This window comes from Miscanthus floridulus, chromosome 2 (genome assembly GCF_019320115.1).
Source record: "Miscanthus floridulus cultivar M001 chromosome 2, ASM1932011v1, whole genome shotgun sequence".
In the NCBI taxonomy this organism is placed as follows: Eukaryota; Viridiplantae; Streptophyta; class Magnoliopsida; order Poales; family Poaceae; genus Miscanthus; species Miscanthus floridulus.
The window spans coordinates 41,897,862-41,916,115 of record NC_089581.1 but is presented as its reverse complement, the minus strand read 5'-3'; the positions used below and the strand labels follow the sequence as shown (position 1 = coordinate 41,916,115).

Genomic DNA, 18,254 nt, shown 5'->3' with positions numbered 1-18,254 from the left:
AACTTCTAACCAGTAAAAAGCCTAAGGTGCACTACTTTAGAGTTTTTAGATCCAAGTGTTTCATACTTAACAAGAAATCCAAAAGCTCAAAGTTTGCACCAAAGGTTGATGAAGGTTTCATGCTTGGTTATGGTACTAATGAACATGGATATCGTGTTTTCAATAAAACCACCGGTTTGATTGAAATCACGGTAGACATGACTTTTGATGAAACCGATGGCTCTCAAAAGGAGCAAGTCAATGTTGAGATTGTAGGTAATAAAGAAGCTCCACATAAAGCCATCAAGAAGCTTGCAATTGGTGAAGTAAAGCCCATCGAAGATGAAGATGATGACAATATTGTGCATGTTGATCTTGATCCAACCACTCATCATGTTTCATCAAATGAACCTGGTGAAGCTTTCGCAACAAGAAATGATCAAGATGGGAGATCAAATGAAACACAAGGTCATTCTCATGAAGATGGTGTCAACAATAAGCAAGCTCAACCTCAACTCAACAATGAAGAAAGAAGTGAAGACAACCCTCCAATCGATCATGATCATGATGATGAAGATGATGACCCTATCCAAAGATCAACTCAAGTGCCACATCCTAGAGTACATCAATCCATTCAACGGGATCATCCCGTTGATAACATATTGGAGAGCATCCGATGAGGGGTAACGATACATTCTCGTTTAGCAAGTTTTTGTGAACATTACTTGTTTGTTTCTCCCTTGGAACCTCGTAGGGTGGAAGAGGCACTTGATGATCCGGATTGGATGATAGCCATGCAAGAGGAGTTGAACAACTTCACTCGGAATGAAGTCTGGTCCTTAGTGGAAAGGCCTAAGCAAAATGTGATTGGAACCAAGTGGGTTTTCCGCAACAAGCAAGATAAGCATGGCATGGTGATAGGGAACAAGGCAAGGTTGGTGGCTCAAGGATTTACTCAAATTGAAGGATTGGATTTTGGAAAAACCTATGCACCAGTGGCTAGTCTAGAATCGATTCGTATGCTACTTACCTATGCCGCTCATCATGACTTCAAGCTATATCAAATGGACAAGAAGAGTGCATTTCTCAACGGCCCCCTATCCGAGTTGGTGTATGTAGAGCAACCACCAGGCTTTGAAGACCCCAAATATCCCAACCACGTCTACAAGCTTGACAAGGCGCTCTATGGGCTCAAACAAGCCCCTAGAGCTTAGTATGATTGCTTGAAGGATTTCCTACTCAAACAAGGGTTTGAGATAGGAAAGGCCGATGCTACTTTATTTACTCACAAAGTCAATAATGATATCTTTATTTGCCAAATATATGTCGATGACATAATATTTGGCTGTACTAATGTGGCTTTTTGTGAGGAATTTAGTAGGATTATGACAAATAGGTTCGAGATGTCTATGATGGGAGAGTTGAAGTTCTTTCTTGGATTTCAAATCAAGCAACTCAAGGATGGCACGCTCATAAGTCAAACCAAGTACACTAATGACATGTTGAAGAAGTTTGACATGGACAAGGCCAAGCCCATCAAGACACCTATTGCAACCAATGGACATCTTGACCTTGATCAAGGAGGAAAGAACATCGATCAAAAGGTATATCGCTCCATGATTGGATCCCTCCTTTACCTTTGTGCATCTAGGCCCGATATTATGCTTAGTGTATGCATGTGTGCAAGATTTTAAGCTAATCCGAAAGAATGTCATTTGATGGCCATTAAGAGATTTTTTCGATATTTAGTGCACACTCCTAATCTTGGCTTGTGGTATCCTAAAGGTTCCACTTTCGAGTTACTTGGCTATTCTGATTTGGATTATGCCGGTTGTAAAGTAAACCGAAAGAGTACCACCGGGAACTATTAATTTATTAGTAGGTCTTTGGTGTATTGGAGCTCTAAAAAGCAAAACTCCATTGCTTTGTCCACTGCCGAATCCGAGTATGTGGTGGGCGGTGCATGTTGTGCCCAACTACTTTGGATGAAGCAAACTCTCAATGATTTTGGCTGTGAGCTAACCAAGATTCCCCTTTTGTGTGACAACGAGAGTGCCATTAAGTTGGCAAACAACCCCGTAAACCACTCTCGAACAAAGCACATAGATATCCGCCATCACTTTTTGAGAGACCATGAAGCCAAAGGAGATATCGCAATTCATCATGTGAGCACCGAAAAGCAACTAGCCGATATATTCACAAAGCCCCTAGATGAGTCAATATTTTGTGCTTTGAGGAGTGAGCTAAATATCATTGATTCTCATAACGTGGCTTGATGCCTTGCACATACTTTGTTTGAACTAGCTAGGAGAAAAGAATTAACAAAATATTGTGTGACACTTTCAAAATCTAATTTATAGTTTTCATATGTGACTATTGCTTTGTGTTGAATGTTTGAACCCTAGTCACATGTGAAAATGATGTGTCCATCATATTTTTGCCCCATAAGCCATGGTGAGCTCGAGCTAGGAAGTTTCTAAAGTTTCCTGCGTTGGAAGTCCCGGCGTTCGCCGGAAGTTCCGTCAGCCGAAAGTCTTGGCCCTAGGGCCGGAACTCCCGACTGTCGGAAGTCCTGGCTTAGGCCAAAACTTCCAACCCAGATCTGAGTCAGCGCCCCTTTGACCACACTGTTTGACCTAGTTTTTCACTTTTTTAACCGAGGCCCGGCCCAGTTCACGCTTTATTTTTTCTCCCACCCGTCCCTGCCCCTATGCCGCCTTTGCTCCACCCACGCGCCACTATCACCGTGCCACTGCATCGCCTCCAGCCACCATCGCGCCCATGCCTCGGGAGCTCTGGCTCTGTCCTTGCCATCGAGGGCTCTGCTCGGGACTCCTAGCGCCGCTGCCTCCACTCAACGTCGCTGTCTTCTCCACCTCCCTATGCTCGTCGTCACCTTGGTGGTCGAGAGGCCATCCACTCATTGGAAGAAGTGCTTCCTATCATGGATTTCCTCATTGGTGCTACGGAGTTGGTGTTTCTCCTCCTCTTTCTCTCTATTCCAAGGTACAATCTCCATGGCTAACCCTAACTTTCAATGTACCTTGCGATTTGATTCTTTTCTTCCTCCCTCTCTCATCCTCTACCTTCCTTGTGTAAATGGTTATGTAGATTTGGCACCCCATGTATGGATTGGCCACCAAAGTGCGTCGGAAGTCCCGGCTCTAGGGCCAGAACTCCTGACCGCCGGAAGTCCTGGCTCCAAGGCTGGAACTCCCGACCACCGGAAGTCCCGACGCTAGCCGGAACTTCCGACCCTTTGGTCGCTACTCCATCTATGTTTCTCCGTCTCTAAGCTCTCATTCAACTTTCTTCTGCCTTGACTCTTAGTTTCTCTTCTTTTTTCTCCGCAGCGATGGCTTCCAGTAGTGATGACACTCCGCATCGTAGCGAGAAGCATTCCAAGAAGAACAATGACCCTGCCGCATCCTCTCGGCTTACTGGACGCACCAAGGCGTCCCTTCCTCATGATACAGCAGGTGGTCATGCTTGTTCTCAAACCCAAGTTGTAGCTCCGCCCGTTGGTGCTGCTGCTCAGGAGTTTGTTCCTAGCCTTGGTGACGTGCCCGCTATTGATCCTATAGAGGAAGCTCTTGATCAAGAAGGAAGGACTATTGCTGATGATGTGTGCACCATGACCCTTTTAGCTTTGGGTTACTTTGGGATTAGTCGGTTGATTCCGTTCGATGGTCCTACTCCTACCATACGAGAACCGCAGCGCACTCCAAATCTAGCTGGAGGTTACACACCTCATCTGACGGTTGATTTATCGTCGCCATGTGGCTGAGATTCATCGTCGGTGTGCCCAACCTCTTTATGATGAGCCCAAGGATTTGATGATTGAGTACAGGTTTTGGCAACCATTTCACTTTGACTTCTATCATCATTTGGTCTATCTCTGCTACATCAACAAGAGAGAGGCCCCAGTGATTCATATGAAGGCCATTGACACTTTTGAGCTTAGCAACCTGCCTGGCTTGGACATGACACAGCTGCTCCGTGACTTGAGTTCCGCAAATGGAGTTCCGCCACTAATGGAGTTCCGCAAACCATGGAACAACGAGATTATCTATAAGTTCTATGCCTCCTATCGCTTGGACACTCGGGTGGATACACATGTCATTCATTGGACCACTGAAGGCAAGCACTACAAGGTTGATTTCATTACCTTTTCTCGCCTTCTTGGCTTGGACTGCAGGGATTGCACCTCCACTACCATCACTGAGATTTCAGCTCTTGCTATGGATGAGTATCAGTACATGTATTTGGATGGTCATCGTGCTGATGGGAAGACCGTTTGGCTGAAGCCCTACTACTATGCGCTCAACAACATTCTTCGTTGGATCTTGTATCCCAAGATAGGTGACTCTACTCATCTCCATGAGGATTCCTAGGTTGTACTTGATTGCTTTAGAGATGAGTTCACCTAGTTCTCCATCAGTCGTTATATTTGGGACAAGATCTTCGTGGCTAGTTGAAAGGTCCTAATATGGCTAGAGGGGGGGTGAATAGCCTATTTAAAAATCTACAAATCAACTAGAGCAATTTGATTAGTATGACAAATAGCGTAATGCAAACTTGCTCTAGCTCTACAAGGGTTGCAAGCCACCTATCCAACAATTCTAGTTGCAATGAATACTTAGGCACACAAACTAGCTATGTAATTACTCACTAAGAGCTCTCAACCTTGCTACTCTAAAGAGCTCAACTAGATGAATGTAAATAACAAAGCAAGCTCTCAATTCTAATTACACTAAAGAGCTTGTATCAACTAGTTTGCAAGAATGTAAATGAGTGAGTAAAGTGATTATACCGACGTGTAGGGGATGAACCAATCACAAGATGAATATATAACCAATCACCGGGAGAATGACAAAGAAGAGAGACAATCGATTTTCTCCCGAGGTTCACGTGCTTGCCAACACGCTACGTCCCCATTGTGTCGACCAACACTTGGTGGTTCGGCGGCTAAGAGGTGTTTCACAAACCTCGTCCACACGATTGGACACCGCAAGAACCGACCCACAAGTGAGGTAACTCAATGACACGAGCAATTTACTAGAGTTACCTTTCGGCGCTCCGCCGGGGAAGGTACAACTCCCCTCACAATCACTGAAGGCGGCCACGAACAATCACCAACTCGTGCCGATCCTTCACCGCTGCTCCAACCGTCTAGGTGGTGGCAACCACCAAGAGAAACAAGCAAAATCCGCAGCGCAACACGAATACCAAGTGCCACTAGATGCAATCATTCAAGCAATGCACTTGGATTCTCTCCCAATCTCACAATGATGATGGATCAATGATGGAGATGAGTGGGAGGGCTTTAGCTAAGCTCACAAGGATGCTATGTCAATGAAAATGTGCAAGAGTTCTCCCTTGAGCCGGCCATGGGGCTATAAATAGAGCCCCCATCAAATAGAGCCGTTGTACCCCTTCACTGGGCAAAACACGCTCTGACCGGACGCTCCGGTCATATCGACCGGACGCTGGCCCTCAGCGTCCGGTCGCCCAATGGACGCCACGCGTCACCAGCTTCAAACGCTGTTCGTCAGATTTCAACGGCTACAAAGCTGACCGGACGCTCTGGTCAAAACTGACCGGACGCTGAAGCCCCTGCGTCCGGTCGTTTCCAGTAAGCTCCCGAGCGTGACCGGACACGTCCGATAAAACTGACCGGATGCTGAAGCCCCAGCGTCCGGTCGTTTTCAGTAAGCTCCCGAGCATGACCGGACACGTCCGATAAAACTGACCGGACGCTGAAGCCCCAGCGTCTGGTCGTTTCCAGTAAGCTCCTGAAGGCATGTTTTTTCGACCGGACGCGTCCGGTCCACCTTGACCGGACGCAGACCAGCGTCCGGTGCTCAACCCTTACCTACTGTGCCGTCTGACAGCTCGTCCGGACGCAGCCTTTCAGCGTCCGGTCGCTGAGTGACCCAGCGTCCGGTCAGTAGACCGACACCAGCATCATTTCGACCAACTCCATTTCAACTCTAACTTCTTCACCCTTGCTCAAATGTGCAAACCACCAAGAATTTTGCATCCGGCGCAATAGAAAATAGACATTTCATTTTTCCAAAAGCGCCGAATCCCGCCGAGCTTGCGAGGCGGGAGGGAGAGAGGGACCCAAACCCATCTCAACCCTGCAAACACCTTGTGTGCATGTGTTAGCATATTTTCACAAATATTTTCAAGGGTGTTAGCACTCCACTAGATCCTAAATGCATATGCAATGAGTTAGAGCATCTAGTGGCACTTTGATAACCGCATTCCGATACGAGTTTCACTCCTCTTAATAGTACGGCTATCTATCCTAAATATGATCACACTCACTAAGTGTCTTGATCACTAAAACAAAATGGCTCCTACATTTTATACCTTTGCCTTGAGCCTTTTGTTTTTCTCTTTCTTCTTTTCCAAGTTCAAGCATTTGATCATCACCATGCTATCACCATTGTCATGATCTTCATCATTGCTTCATCACTTGGAGTAGTGCTACCTATCTCATAATCATCTTGATAAACTAGGTTAGCACTTAGGGTTTCATCAATTAACCAAAACCAAACTAGAGCTTTCACTAGTGAGGATGTGGTGAAGCACTACCCCTATGCTCCATTCATCATGCATATCATTGAGCATGTGTCAGGCATTCACTTCTCTTTAGATGCCCCTCACAAAGTTCTCAAGCTGTCCAACAAGACGTCGCTTCAGGCAAAGAGGGAGTTAGAGGAGGCCGCTCAAGGAAAAGGAAAAGGCAAAGGTGCCTTGAGCTCCTCCTCATGTGCTTCTCCACCGCGTGCTTCATGCTCTCGCTGTGCTCATAGTGAGGAGCCTCAGTCCTCCTCCTTCAGTGGTAAGCCCCCTAGCAAGTTCAAGTTCTTCATGAAGTATATATTTGGAGCTTGTTGTGCTAGTGTTGAGCGTGAGCAAGAGATGCTAGTGAGGATGCATCGCTTTGAGCAGAAGCTTGACATTCACTTCGCACCGCCTCGGGCCTTGGAACCACTTCGTGATCCTTTCGAGCTTTATGATGAGGCTTGCAAGGACTACTATGGAGAGTCATCCGATTAGCCTCGTCCCCATGGCAAGTCATAAATGGATGTCGATGATGAGGAGTACCGCGAGGAAGATGATGACGACGACGACGATGATGATGGTGACCGTGATTATGACAAGGACTACGACGATGAGTAGTCATTTCTTTCACGCGGCCTACCCTTTTTGGCACTTGTTGACAAATGGGGGAGTGTTAGGCTTTGATCTTATTGTAATAAGTTAGTTGGTCGCTTGGAGCTTGTGAGACTTTAAAACTTTTAGCTTGTATGAACTATGTCGTGTGGTGGCACTATGTGATGGACAACTATATTTGTGTGTGTGATAGATGATTGTAGGACAAGTAATGTTTATCTACATATCTATTAGTCTCTACATGTGAATGGTGGATGTTATTTTGGATGGCCATGTGTTGTTTCAAGTTGTTACTTTGAGATCTTGGCCATTATATTTTCCTTTCCTTGTTGAGTGAATATAACATGTCGTATTACATTCTCTTTTTCATAGATATTGACTTGTTCACATACACTTGTTGCACACTACGAATTGGAAAATTTAGGGGGAGTTTCTACCTTAATATATGCAAGTGATGTGTTGATGGTCATCATTGAAATTCAAATTCATTGCATATATTAAGGGGGAGCTCTCTATAAATTTCGGGGTTCAAAAGCTTTAAATTCTTACATTCTTATGAAAGCCTAAGTTGGTTGTCATCGATTACCAAAAAGGAGGAAATTAAAAGTGCATTTGCCTCCTATGTGGTTTTTGGTGTATTAATGACATCCAAATTAGGGACTAATGAGATCTTAATGAGATATATTGCAGCTTTAGTCCCTTAAGAGCTTTAGAAGAGTTAATCTAAGATGAAATGGTATCCCTCAATTCTTCAAGTGCAAAAAGCGGATGAACCCAAAGTGCTCTCCAAAGCCTTTTTATTTTGTTTTGGGTTTAGGTATGCCGTACTATAAAGAGAGATGCAAGTTTAGGTGATCTGAGGAAGATAGAGTGCTCAAGCATAAAAGTAAAATCAAAAGAGAGACACAAAATCACCTCCAGAACAATTGGACATAGTTTGTGGACTTTTGGTAGTTGGAAGTTTTGGCGTGAGCCGAGAGTTCCGGCTGTCGGAAGTCCTAACGTTTGGTTCCAAAAGTCCCAGCGCTTGTTGACTTAGCCACAGCCCGCCTCCGCATCTTCGCCCGTCGGAAGTCTCGACAAGAGTCGGGAGTTTTGGGTGTCGGATAGTTCTGGCTCCCTCCGAAAGTCCTGACACTTCAGGACTTAGCTGCCTGCACATCTTCGCCCGTCAAAAGTCCTGACTAGAGTCGGGAGTTCCAAGTGCCGAAAGTCCCGACGCTTTGGGACTTAGGCGCCTGGCTTACCATGTATGTCGGAAGTCCCGACGAAAGTCGAACTCCTAGTTGCCGAAAGTCCCAGTGACCGACGTGAGTTCCGATAATATGCGGGCAAGCCTAATGGACTGTCTGCGTGAACAATGTTTTTGTGTTGAGCCAGAAGTTCCTGCGTTCTATGCCGGAACTTCTGACTCAGATCTGAACGATTGGATTTTCCTTTGAGTATAAATCGCTCTCTCCTCTCCTCTAACTAGAATCACTTATTCATTGCTCACAAAGCTTCATCCAAAACAGCTCCCAAGTATTCAAGGCTCTCCTCTCCTCTCCTCTTTGCTCCAATCTTCGATCCCCCTAGGTTTTTGAGTGAAAGGAGAGTGGATTGAGTGAGAGAATCACTTTGGCAAGCTTGAGCACTTGATTTCTTCATCAAGCCAGTTGGATTTGCGTCTATTACTCTTGGGTTCTTGGAACCCTAGCCGGCTAGGCATCACCCAAGAGATTCCATCTTGTGGAAGAGCCTTGAAAAGTTTGTATTACCCTTGATTTCTTAGTGGAAAGCTCAAGTGACCTTTGTGGTTGCTTTGAGAGAGGCAAGGAGGAGGAAGAGACTCCGACCTTTGTGGTCTCCTAAACAACGAGGACGTAGGAGCTCCTTTGTGGGGTTGTCGAACCTTAGGATAAATTCTTGTGTCCCGCGTGCTTATTGTTGTTGTGATTTCTGCTATCATATTTGTTCTTGTTGGTTTGTCTTCCTCCCCAACTCTCCTCTTAGGGTTTGGACTCGATCTATGGAGTGGTGACCTTCCAGCGTCAAAGGAGCAACCCCAACACTTTATCTTACTACTAGGGAGTGGGGTTGTAAGATATCTTTCACTCAAAGTTCGTTTTAGCACTTGTAGTGCTATTCTCGTTGGTGCCGGAACTCCCGGTTGTTTGCATTGAAACTTCCAGCTGCTGGAACTTCTGCCCAAACTGTCGGGACTTCCAACTGTCCTTGACATTTGACTTTGAGATTACGTAGAATTTTTTTTGGATTACGCAGAAAGGAGACATGAGGCTATGCAAAAGTTATTCATAAAAAAATAAAAGATGAGAAAAAAATAGACAAGTGTCCAAGATATTTAAAACAATGGGTACTTAGATGCCCGCCTAAAAAAAGATAAGAGAAAGAGAGATGAATAAGATAGCCCCTGCTCTCTAGCAAATGTTTCCAAGTTTCAAAGAAAATATATATTTTCAAGGAGCATAGTAGAATTAGGTTAGCCACCATATATATCCACCATATATCCACACACATGCACATTTTGATTTGATTGTATGACTCAACTCTCTTTGGATTTGTTGTTTGACTTTACAATATATGCATTGCAAGAATGCTCTAGCTTTCTCTCTACCTATGAACTCCACATAAGTTTTAGTTGTAGAAAGAAAAAAAGAAGCATAACATCTTTACTGCCTTTGGTGAGGATCCACAAATACCACATATATTGAGAGACTTGAGAGTGTCATACAATGGAATCTCTGAGTTTTATTTTGAAAAACTTATAAAAACTCCGGAACAATGGTGGAACAAAGAACTTGAGATATAGTGCTTGATTTGATCGTTATGTCTTTCAATTGCTCAAGACCCAAGTGAAGGTTAAGAAGCCCCATGGTTGAAGGTAATATGGGTAAGTTTGAAAGTCAGATCAGTTTATTCTAATCCGGAGGAGAATTTTTGATTGAACACATGTGTACTTTTGAGGAGTGAAAACATTGTAGCAACTCCTGGATCCATTGCTGAGTTTAGCTTTGCTCAGGGACTAGCAAAGGTTAAGCTTGGGGAAATTATTGATGGCCACTAACATCAATTATAAACCGTCAACATAACCTGTATTTATACTTAATCCCATCACCAAACATAGGTATAGGGGTTTAAACTAATAAATTACATGAGTTTTGGTGAATCTGTGTTTTCAACAGGGTTTATCCAGAAAACCGTCAAGGGGATCTATTCGTTAAAGGGAATTATGGAATTCCACCGCGTAATCAATGTGGGAAGACTCTAGAAGACTCTAGAAGGCGAATCACCGAAGTGGAGCCCGTGTCTCTAACATGTGGGGCTGACCGGCCCCACCTAGAGGCCGCACAACCTGTGGGCCCCCCATGTCAGCCTTCTATTGCATCTACACCGTCCTTTAAGTCGGTTTGATCCAAGGGCTCACGTTGGACGCTCTGACCTATATATACTAGCCTCTGCCACCCTCCCTGGAGCCATCCTAAAACCCTAATTCATATCATGAGGATCAGAGCTAGTTATCAAGAGAAGATTAGTCCTCCATAGGATCTAGTCTTATAAATAATAGTGAGATAAAGAGTGGGGAAGAATTTGGAGGAGGTGCCGGCCTATCGGTGCTCTCTCTATGGCTTGTACCTTGGCGGATTCAAGTTCTATCTGAACTTGCGTCTGAGATTTCTCTGGTAATCAACTTCCGATTCAAGTAAGCATCTTATTTATATTCTTCTTCAGGTTCATGACTCTCTTTTGATTGCTTTATTCTCTTTCTAGGGGGAGTAGAGTATTAATCGTAAGTGTAAGCGTGGTGCTTAGACTTAGGTTAATCGTGGATGCACCCTGCATTCTGTAAGGTGGTAGATCGTGTGAGTGACATAAGTTCTATATAGCCTGTACTATATAGGTTCGTTGATCCTTTGTAGTCCACCTCCCGTCTATAGGCGCATGTAGGACGCGGTTGCGAAGGAAAGCTTCCTCTGCTGCTATCTTTCCCTAGTAATATCCCTAGTTGAATAGTAGAAGACATAAGCTTACCCAAGTCAGAACTAGAGAACTTTAGTTATTCTTTCTACGCTCCTATTTATCATAACCTTATTGCTACCCTTAGTTAAGTTAGACCATAGTTAGTCTCACACGTTTCCATGTGGATACGATACTTGGAATACTTCTGGGTGAAAGCTATAGCGGTATCCGTGCGCCTGTGGATTTATCTGTGTGCGTTAAAATATACCAACACCCCTCAAGCTCTTAATGTTGCAGGCACCGGGCATTGTTGCACTGCTATGATTTTGGACTATTCAGTGGCTACTCCTTTAGCAGAAATACAGTGGCCTAAATACTCAACCTCTTGTGCAAATATACACTTTGACAACTTAATGAAGAATTGATGTTTATTCAGGATCTCAAATACTTGCTGTAACAGTTGTATATGTTCCTCTAGAGTTTCATAATATACTAAGATATCATCCATGAAGACTAAAACTCCTTTTCTCAGTAATTGTGCAAAAATGATGTTCATGATCCCCTAGAATGTTGCTGGTGCATTGGTCAAACCAAATGGCATCACTAAGAACTCATATAGGCCACTGTGTGTTTTGAAAGCTGTCTTGTGAGCATCTTGTGGCTGATACAAATATGATGATATGCAGCACAAAGGTCTAGTTTTGTAAACCATTTTGCACCAGCTAATTCATCAATGACCTCATCTACTAATAGCATCGGATGTTTGTTCTTAACAATCTGTGCATTGAGATGCCTATAATCCACATAGAAACGCCAGCTACCATCCTTTTTTCTGACAAGCAACACACGGGAGGCATAAGGACTTACACTCTGCCTGATAATGCCTTGCTTAAGCATGTCTGCTAATTGCTTTTCAATCTCATCCTTTTGACCCGGAGAGTACTTGTATGGCCTAATATTTACTGGTACAACTCCAGGTATGAGTTCTATCTGATGATCAAACTGCCTCTGAGGTGGTAATGCAGTAGGCTCCTAAAACAAGTTAGAGTAAAAATCCAATAGCTCCTGAATCCCATTGTTTTTGAGGCGCCGCGGCGAGGCGCGGCGCCCGACCCCCTTCACAACGCCTAGGCGTTTGTGGCGGACGCCTAGGCGACGCCATACGCATATTGTAAGGCGTTGTAAGGTAGAATTTTATATACTAGTGCCTGCTGGATGCTACATAAAAGAAAGCAAGAGCCTTATGTTTGAGGAGGCAGAGCAGAGAGTATAGCATATTCAGAGCAGACAGAGCAGAGCAGAGCATAGCATAGCATATTCAGATTCAGATTCAGAGCAGAGCTTGAGGAGGCAAAGCAGAGAGTATAGAGCAGCAGTACAAGCACTCAAGCAGAGCAGAGCAGAGCAGACAGAAGAGTGGGTGTCCAAGAAGCCCGCCTCCGCCACTGCAGCTGCCTCCCGCGGCCCGCTCCACGCCTCCGTCGACGCCAAGCTCCAGACGCTCTGCCAGAACATCGCCGCGTCCAAGAAGAAGGGCGCCAAGAAGCCCGCCTCCGCCACTGCAGCTGCTGCCATGTCGTCGTCCACCCCCACCAGCAACTGCTCCTCTTCGCCGTCCTCCGACGACGCGTCCTCGTCCTGCCGCGAGTCCGCAGCTGAGTCCTCGTGTCCGTCCCCGTCGCCGTCCGCCTCCCCCGAATCGTCGACGGTGCCGGAGATGCAGCAGCTGGACTTCAGCGAGGCGCCGTGGGACGAGGCCGCCGGCTTCGCGCTCACCAAGTTCCCGTCGTACGAGATTTGGAAAAGCAGAGTGGAGGCGGGGGGCATACCAGGCGGAAAAGCAGAGTGGAGGCGGGGGGCATACCAGGCAGAAGGGGACCCGACGGAGGCGCAGTCAACAGGCGGGCCGACGGAGGAAGATGCAAGCCGGCTCCGCGGCAGGGGCGGCCGGCCGGTGGACACGAGCAGAGTAGTAGCCCAGCGGAGGTCGAGGTCCGTCCGCTGCCTTCTTTCTTCCTCTCCCCTCGCCCGCACTCGCGGTCAATGACTCGCGCGGTCGATTTCCCACGCGAAGAGGCGCACGCGCGGTCGATTTCCCGCGTCTCTTCCGTTTCCCGCGGGCGTGCGGTCGATTCCCCTCGCGGCCGCGCTCTTTTTGGCGCCCTTCCCCTACGACCAGCATCCGGCGTCTGCGGCGCGATGGTAGGCGTCCGCCCGACGCCATTCGCGCCTAGGCGACGCCTAATCCTATGAGGCGGACGCCATACACGCTGAGGTCGTGGCGACCCCGACGCCCAGGCCCTCGACCACGCCTTGTCGCCTAGGCGACGCCTAGGCGACGACTAGGCGACGCCTCAAAAACAATGCTGAATCCCATCAGGTAAAGGGGCTGTGTCTTGAAGTGAGACTGAATGTATCTCCTGCTCACTGCTGCTGTCATTACCAAATAACTCATCCTACTTGAGTTGTAGACAACAAGTTACATTTTGTTGGTTAAGCACTCCATGAAGCCTATCAACAGATATTGGTGCACAACTGTTCACACCTTGCTCCAGACCATTCAGTGTAACCCTCCTCCCATTATGAGTAAACTTCAGCACTTTGTTAGACCAATGAATCCACATTAGGCTGCAAGATTCTAGCCAATCTTTACCCAAGATCATATGAAAACACTTTGGTGGAAGCACTCCAACAGTAGAGATGAAAGTGTGACCCTGCATAGTCCATTGTAAATCCTTGACCTGTTGAGAACAAACCATTGGACCTCCATCAGCTGTAACAAATTGAGTAGGTGTACATTCAGATAGAGGCACCTCCAACCATGCAGCCAACTGCTGACTGACAAATGTACCCACACTGCCCAAGTCCACCAAGATAAGTATTTCCAATTTACCAATTCTACCATAGACCTTCAACGTTCGACACTTAACTTGGGTACTGTCAGCAGTCTGACCCACTACTAATACTGACTCATCTTCAACTTCCACCTCCTCACTGTCCTCAACATCATCCTTTGGCCTATGCAAAGTAATGACAGAGCGTATCTCTTCCTTCAAACCAACCACAAATCGATTCACAAAGTAAGTATCATCATAGCCACTGTTGTACAACAACAGGCCTTGGGCAATCTTCTCAAATGCAGCCTGGTACTCCACAACAGACCCCTTCTGCCTCAATGCATCAAACCGATAGAGCAAGATTTGATACTGATTCTTGTCGAATTTCTCCATCACCATCTCACAGAGCTGAGACCATTCTATAATCCTCCACTTCCTCTGCGCCGTCTACAACCATGTCGCCGCCACCCCTTTGAAATTTAGCGTTGCAAATCTCATCTTCAGAGAGGGATGTACTACATAGACCTCGAAGAACACCTCACATTGGTCGCGCCAAAACCAAGAAGAGTTGCCATCAAACTTCAGAAATTTCATTTTAGGAAAAGGAGACGACCGACAATTCGTAGGAACATGATCATCAGGCGAAAAAAATGGAGGTGGGTTTGGGAAGGGAAACATACTCTTCTGGATGTCCTACGGCCGGGATCTGAGGACGCCACCGCAGTGTTCGCCGGGCCCCGTGGGCTGCTCCCCGTCCCTAGCTGGAGAGCTAGAGGATGAACCTAGAGCTAGGTTGAGGTCGACCAACTTGGGACCTTGAGGAATTGGAGCGGTTGCGGGAGCCATCGTCAGTCGTGTCTCAAGCGAATCCATGCGTGACGCAGCGAGATCAACCCGCTTGGTGAATGCTTCCAGAGTCATCGTCGTACCATCCGCCCGCTCTCGCAATTCCTCAAACGCCTTGTCGGCTGTCGATTGCCACGAACCCATGGCGTTCAGTGACTCCAACGAGTCCTACATCATGGTCTGAAATCCCGTGAACTGTTTCACCATCTTCTCGAACTGGGCTGAGAGTTCCTCCACCGACTTCGCCATGTCCTACTAGAACTTCTCTATCCTTGCTTTGGCGCCAGCCTCACCGAAGATCAGCAACTCCACGTGATCAATTCCGCGCGTGATTTTTTTTTTTACCCGTTTGTGGCAGAACCGTCCGAAATAACACGTTTTCGGAAGCGCTCGTCTTCCACTAGACACTAAGCACCTCGAAGGTGAGCTACATCGGATATTTCTGTTGAGCACACCCCAAGGGAGAACTCGAAACAATCCACGTTTTACCTCCAGAATCCAATAATAAGTACGGGCTTACATTACTTAGTCTATTTCATACAACAAGAGTTAGAAATTATTTATTACAATACCATAGTTTAAAGTGTGATAATTAAACAGCAGAATGAAAATAAACATCTAGCGGAAATGATACACGAATCCGTCTGTGCCCACCATAAGAATCCTCTACACAAGAGCTACTCTTCAAGCTTCACCTGCAACAGGGGTAACATAAACCCTGAGTACACAATGTACTCGCAAGACTTACCAAACTAATGGGAATAGTTTCCTAACTCTCAAGGATACGATAGGCAATATGGGTTTATTATTTTCTTTTTGTTTGCGGAAAGCATTACTAATAGTTCATCCTTACAGTCAAGTTTTATTAGCAGTCATGATTACTTCATTAGCTAACCGTTCTAGGTAATCATTGTTCTACTTCCAAGCAAGGGTTAAGCAATCAGAACTATTTCATCATCTTTCATCTTCTAGTTCTTACTACGATGCTAGACCATAGCCAAGCCGTACCGTCTCACGGAAACGACGATTCGCGAACCAATGTATCCCAGCTAGGTACCGCGAAACACACGTCCCATTTATACCCCAGGCACAAACAAGATCAACCTATTCCACTTCTATCACGGGGTCTAGGTCTCCATCCAAACTTGGACTCCAAGTCCCCACACTTGAGACCCGATCTCAACATGGTGTTTAGACCTCCACCTTTCCCCGCCTCCAATCAGTCGGTCCGGAAAGAGCCAGAACCCACGACAAGAGCGTAACGAGCCTTCCCCCTCCCATAAGCAAGTATATGCCCAGGATAATAAGTCTGTGACCTGACTACCATCCACAGCAATGGACGGTCCTTGATCGACAGAACAGGGAAAACAGTGTAACCAAGCTAAGCCCCGTTGACCGTAGGACACAACCTGTTACACCTACCAATATCCATACCATATCATTACCATGTCTCTATTTTTCATTTCATCATTTTATTATGAGAATAATAATAATCCCCTATTGTGAGCAACGGCAGGTTAGTCACGTTACCGATGACCCAAGCATAGCATCTACTCGAACATGTACTAATAAGACTCTTAGGACAGGTATATCTATGCATGTGGTTTTCATAAAATTCCTGTAACGTAAATACACAACACATATATACGGTGAATTATAAAATAGAAGTTATGCACCGGGGCTTGTCTTAGGCAGACGCGGTGTCAGCTGAGTCAGTTAGTGGTGGCTCTGGGACCTCCTGCACGAGAATCTTCTCCTCGTACTCATCGACGATCTCCTCGAACTCGTGATCTCCGATGATCACGATCTCCGCCAACTCGTTCTCTACATGCATGCGATGATGATGCAACACTTAGCATTTAGGTAAGAACAACTCTTAAAATAAGAATACGCATACTAAGCTACTAAGATAGCTCTAATGACTAAGATACTAAGCTAACTATCATTTTCATCAAGCAAAGTGTTGGTTTCAACTAACAAACCCTTAGCTTGGCAATTTAAGGATATATCTTTATTTCTACTAGTGATTTAATGTATATTTAAACAAAGAGCATTTAACTACCCTATGCTTAGTCTATTCTAAAGTTACAAAAATTACAGTGAGCACATAATAATATAATGAAACTGCTGTAAAAATTTAAGGATAAAAACTATCATCAATTCACCACAAAAATTCCTACAATAATTAACTTAATATTATTAAGCATTCTCAAATGATTTAATAGCTCCTAATGTCAACACATATAAACATGAACTAAATACACCAACAGATAGAGCACAATTTTAGGAACCTAACAAAAATTCGTTTCACAATTTTTGGACACCTACATGATTTTATATTAATTACCAAAGAACAGTTTAGAAATTAAATTAGAAAACTATTTACTAATTCCTTATGAAAAGAAAACTGAATCTCCCACGTGACCCACACGAGCCAGCGCGCGCAGCAGCCCGCTGGCGCGGCCCACGCGAGGCCGGCTCGCTCGTGAGGCACCCCGTGGCAGGGAGTCCCGCGCGCGTTGGCGCTTTTACAAAAGAGGCCTCGCACTTCTCCCAAATCACAACTAAGTGCTAACATTATTTCCCTCTCTCTCAGATCTTCTCACTTAACCCCCCGTCCTTTTCCTAATTCACCCGCGCGCACCCCCGTCGGCTCAGTGCACGGCGACGCGATAGATGGTGACACAGTACGACCGCGCCAGCCACCAGAGGCTCGCGCTGGCCCGTCGGTCGGGCTGACCTTCGACTACGGTCCAACCGCCTACACCAAGCAACAACGCGAGGTGACGAGACATGTTGGAGGGAGCTGCAGCGACACGCGGCCGTCCGCGATGGTGACGTGGTTGCCCGGCGAACCAGAGCACCTAAGAACCTAACTGCCTAGTGAGGGAGCATCAGTAGACTACCATGGACCTAGTCGAGGTGACGGTTGGAGTGGAGGATGGCGGAGGAGGTGTGGCCACGTGCGGCGGCGCACCATGGTGGCGTGGTCGCGTCAGCGGCAACGAGGGGGGTAGTGGTTCCACTGGCGTGCACAAGGTGGAGAGGGAGGCAAGACGAAGCTAGTGGTGCAGGTGAATTGGCTCGGGAGGGACGCTAGGAGGGCTGCCCTCGTCCACGATTGGATGCGGCCTTATCGGCACGGCGGTGGGAAAAGAGCCAAATTGGAGCTTGGCAATGCCTTCTTCATGGCTGGGTGGGGTCGGGCAGCGAGAGAACTTGATGGTGAAGCCGCAGAAGTGCTGAATTAAATGGAAGTGATCACTTGGTGGCCATTTTGATGGCACGGCTCGACAGTGGCAACAGAGGGAAAGAGAGATGAGGCGGCAAGTGGGTTTGTCTCGGTGTCGCCTTGGCAGGACGTGGCCGGCATGATCTAGGCGCGACGCGCACGTAGATGCCACGGACAAGCACGTGCGTCCACGACCGGCATGGCCCGCGCGGCCG

The 18,254-nt window shown here is 46.3% G+C and overlaps 1 protein-coding gene across 1 annotated transcript; it reads left to right on the top strand.

Annotated features, from left to right (window-relative positions):
• The first annotated feature begins 7,074 nt into the window (after positions 1-7,074).
• On the top strand, positions 7,075-13,171 carry LOC136536409 (uncharacterized). The gene is made up of 2 exons (XM_066528715.1): positions 7,075-7,169; positions 12,412-13,171. The coding sequence occupies exons 1-2, from the start codon at positions 7,075-7,077 to the stop codon at positions 13,169-13,171; spliced, it is 855 nt and encodes a 284-aa protein (XP_066384812.1).
• Positions 13,172-18,254: the final 5,083 nt, after the last annotated feature.

Coding starts and splice junctions, on each gene's coding strand:
- LOC136536409 (XM_066528715.1), top strand. CDS start 7,075: ATGGATGTCGATGATGAGGAGTACCGCGAGGAAGATGATGACGACGAC. Junction 7,170..12,411: donor GACAAGGACTACGACGATGA/GTAGTCATTTCT, acceptor TATTCAGAGCAG/ACAGAGCAGAGCAGAGCATA.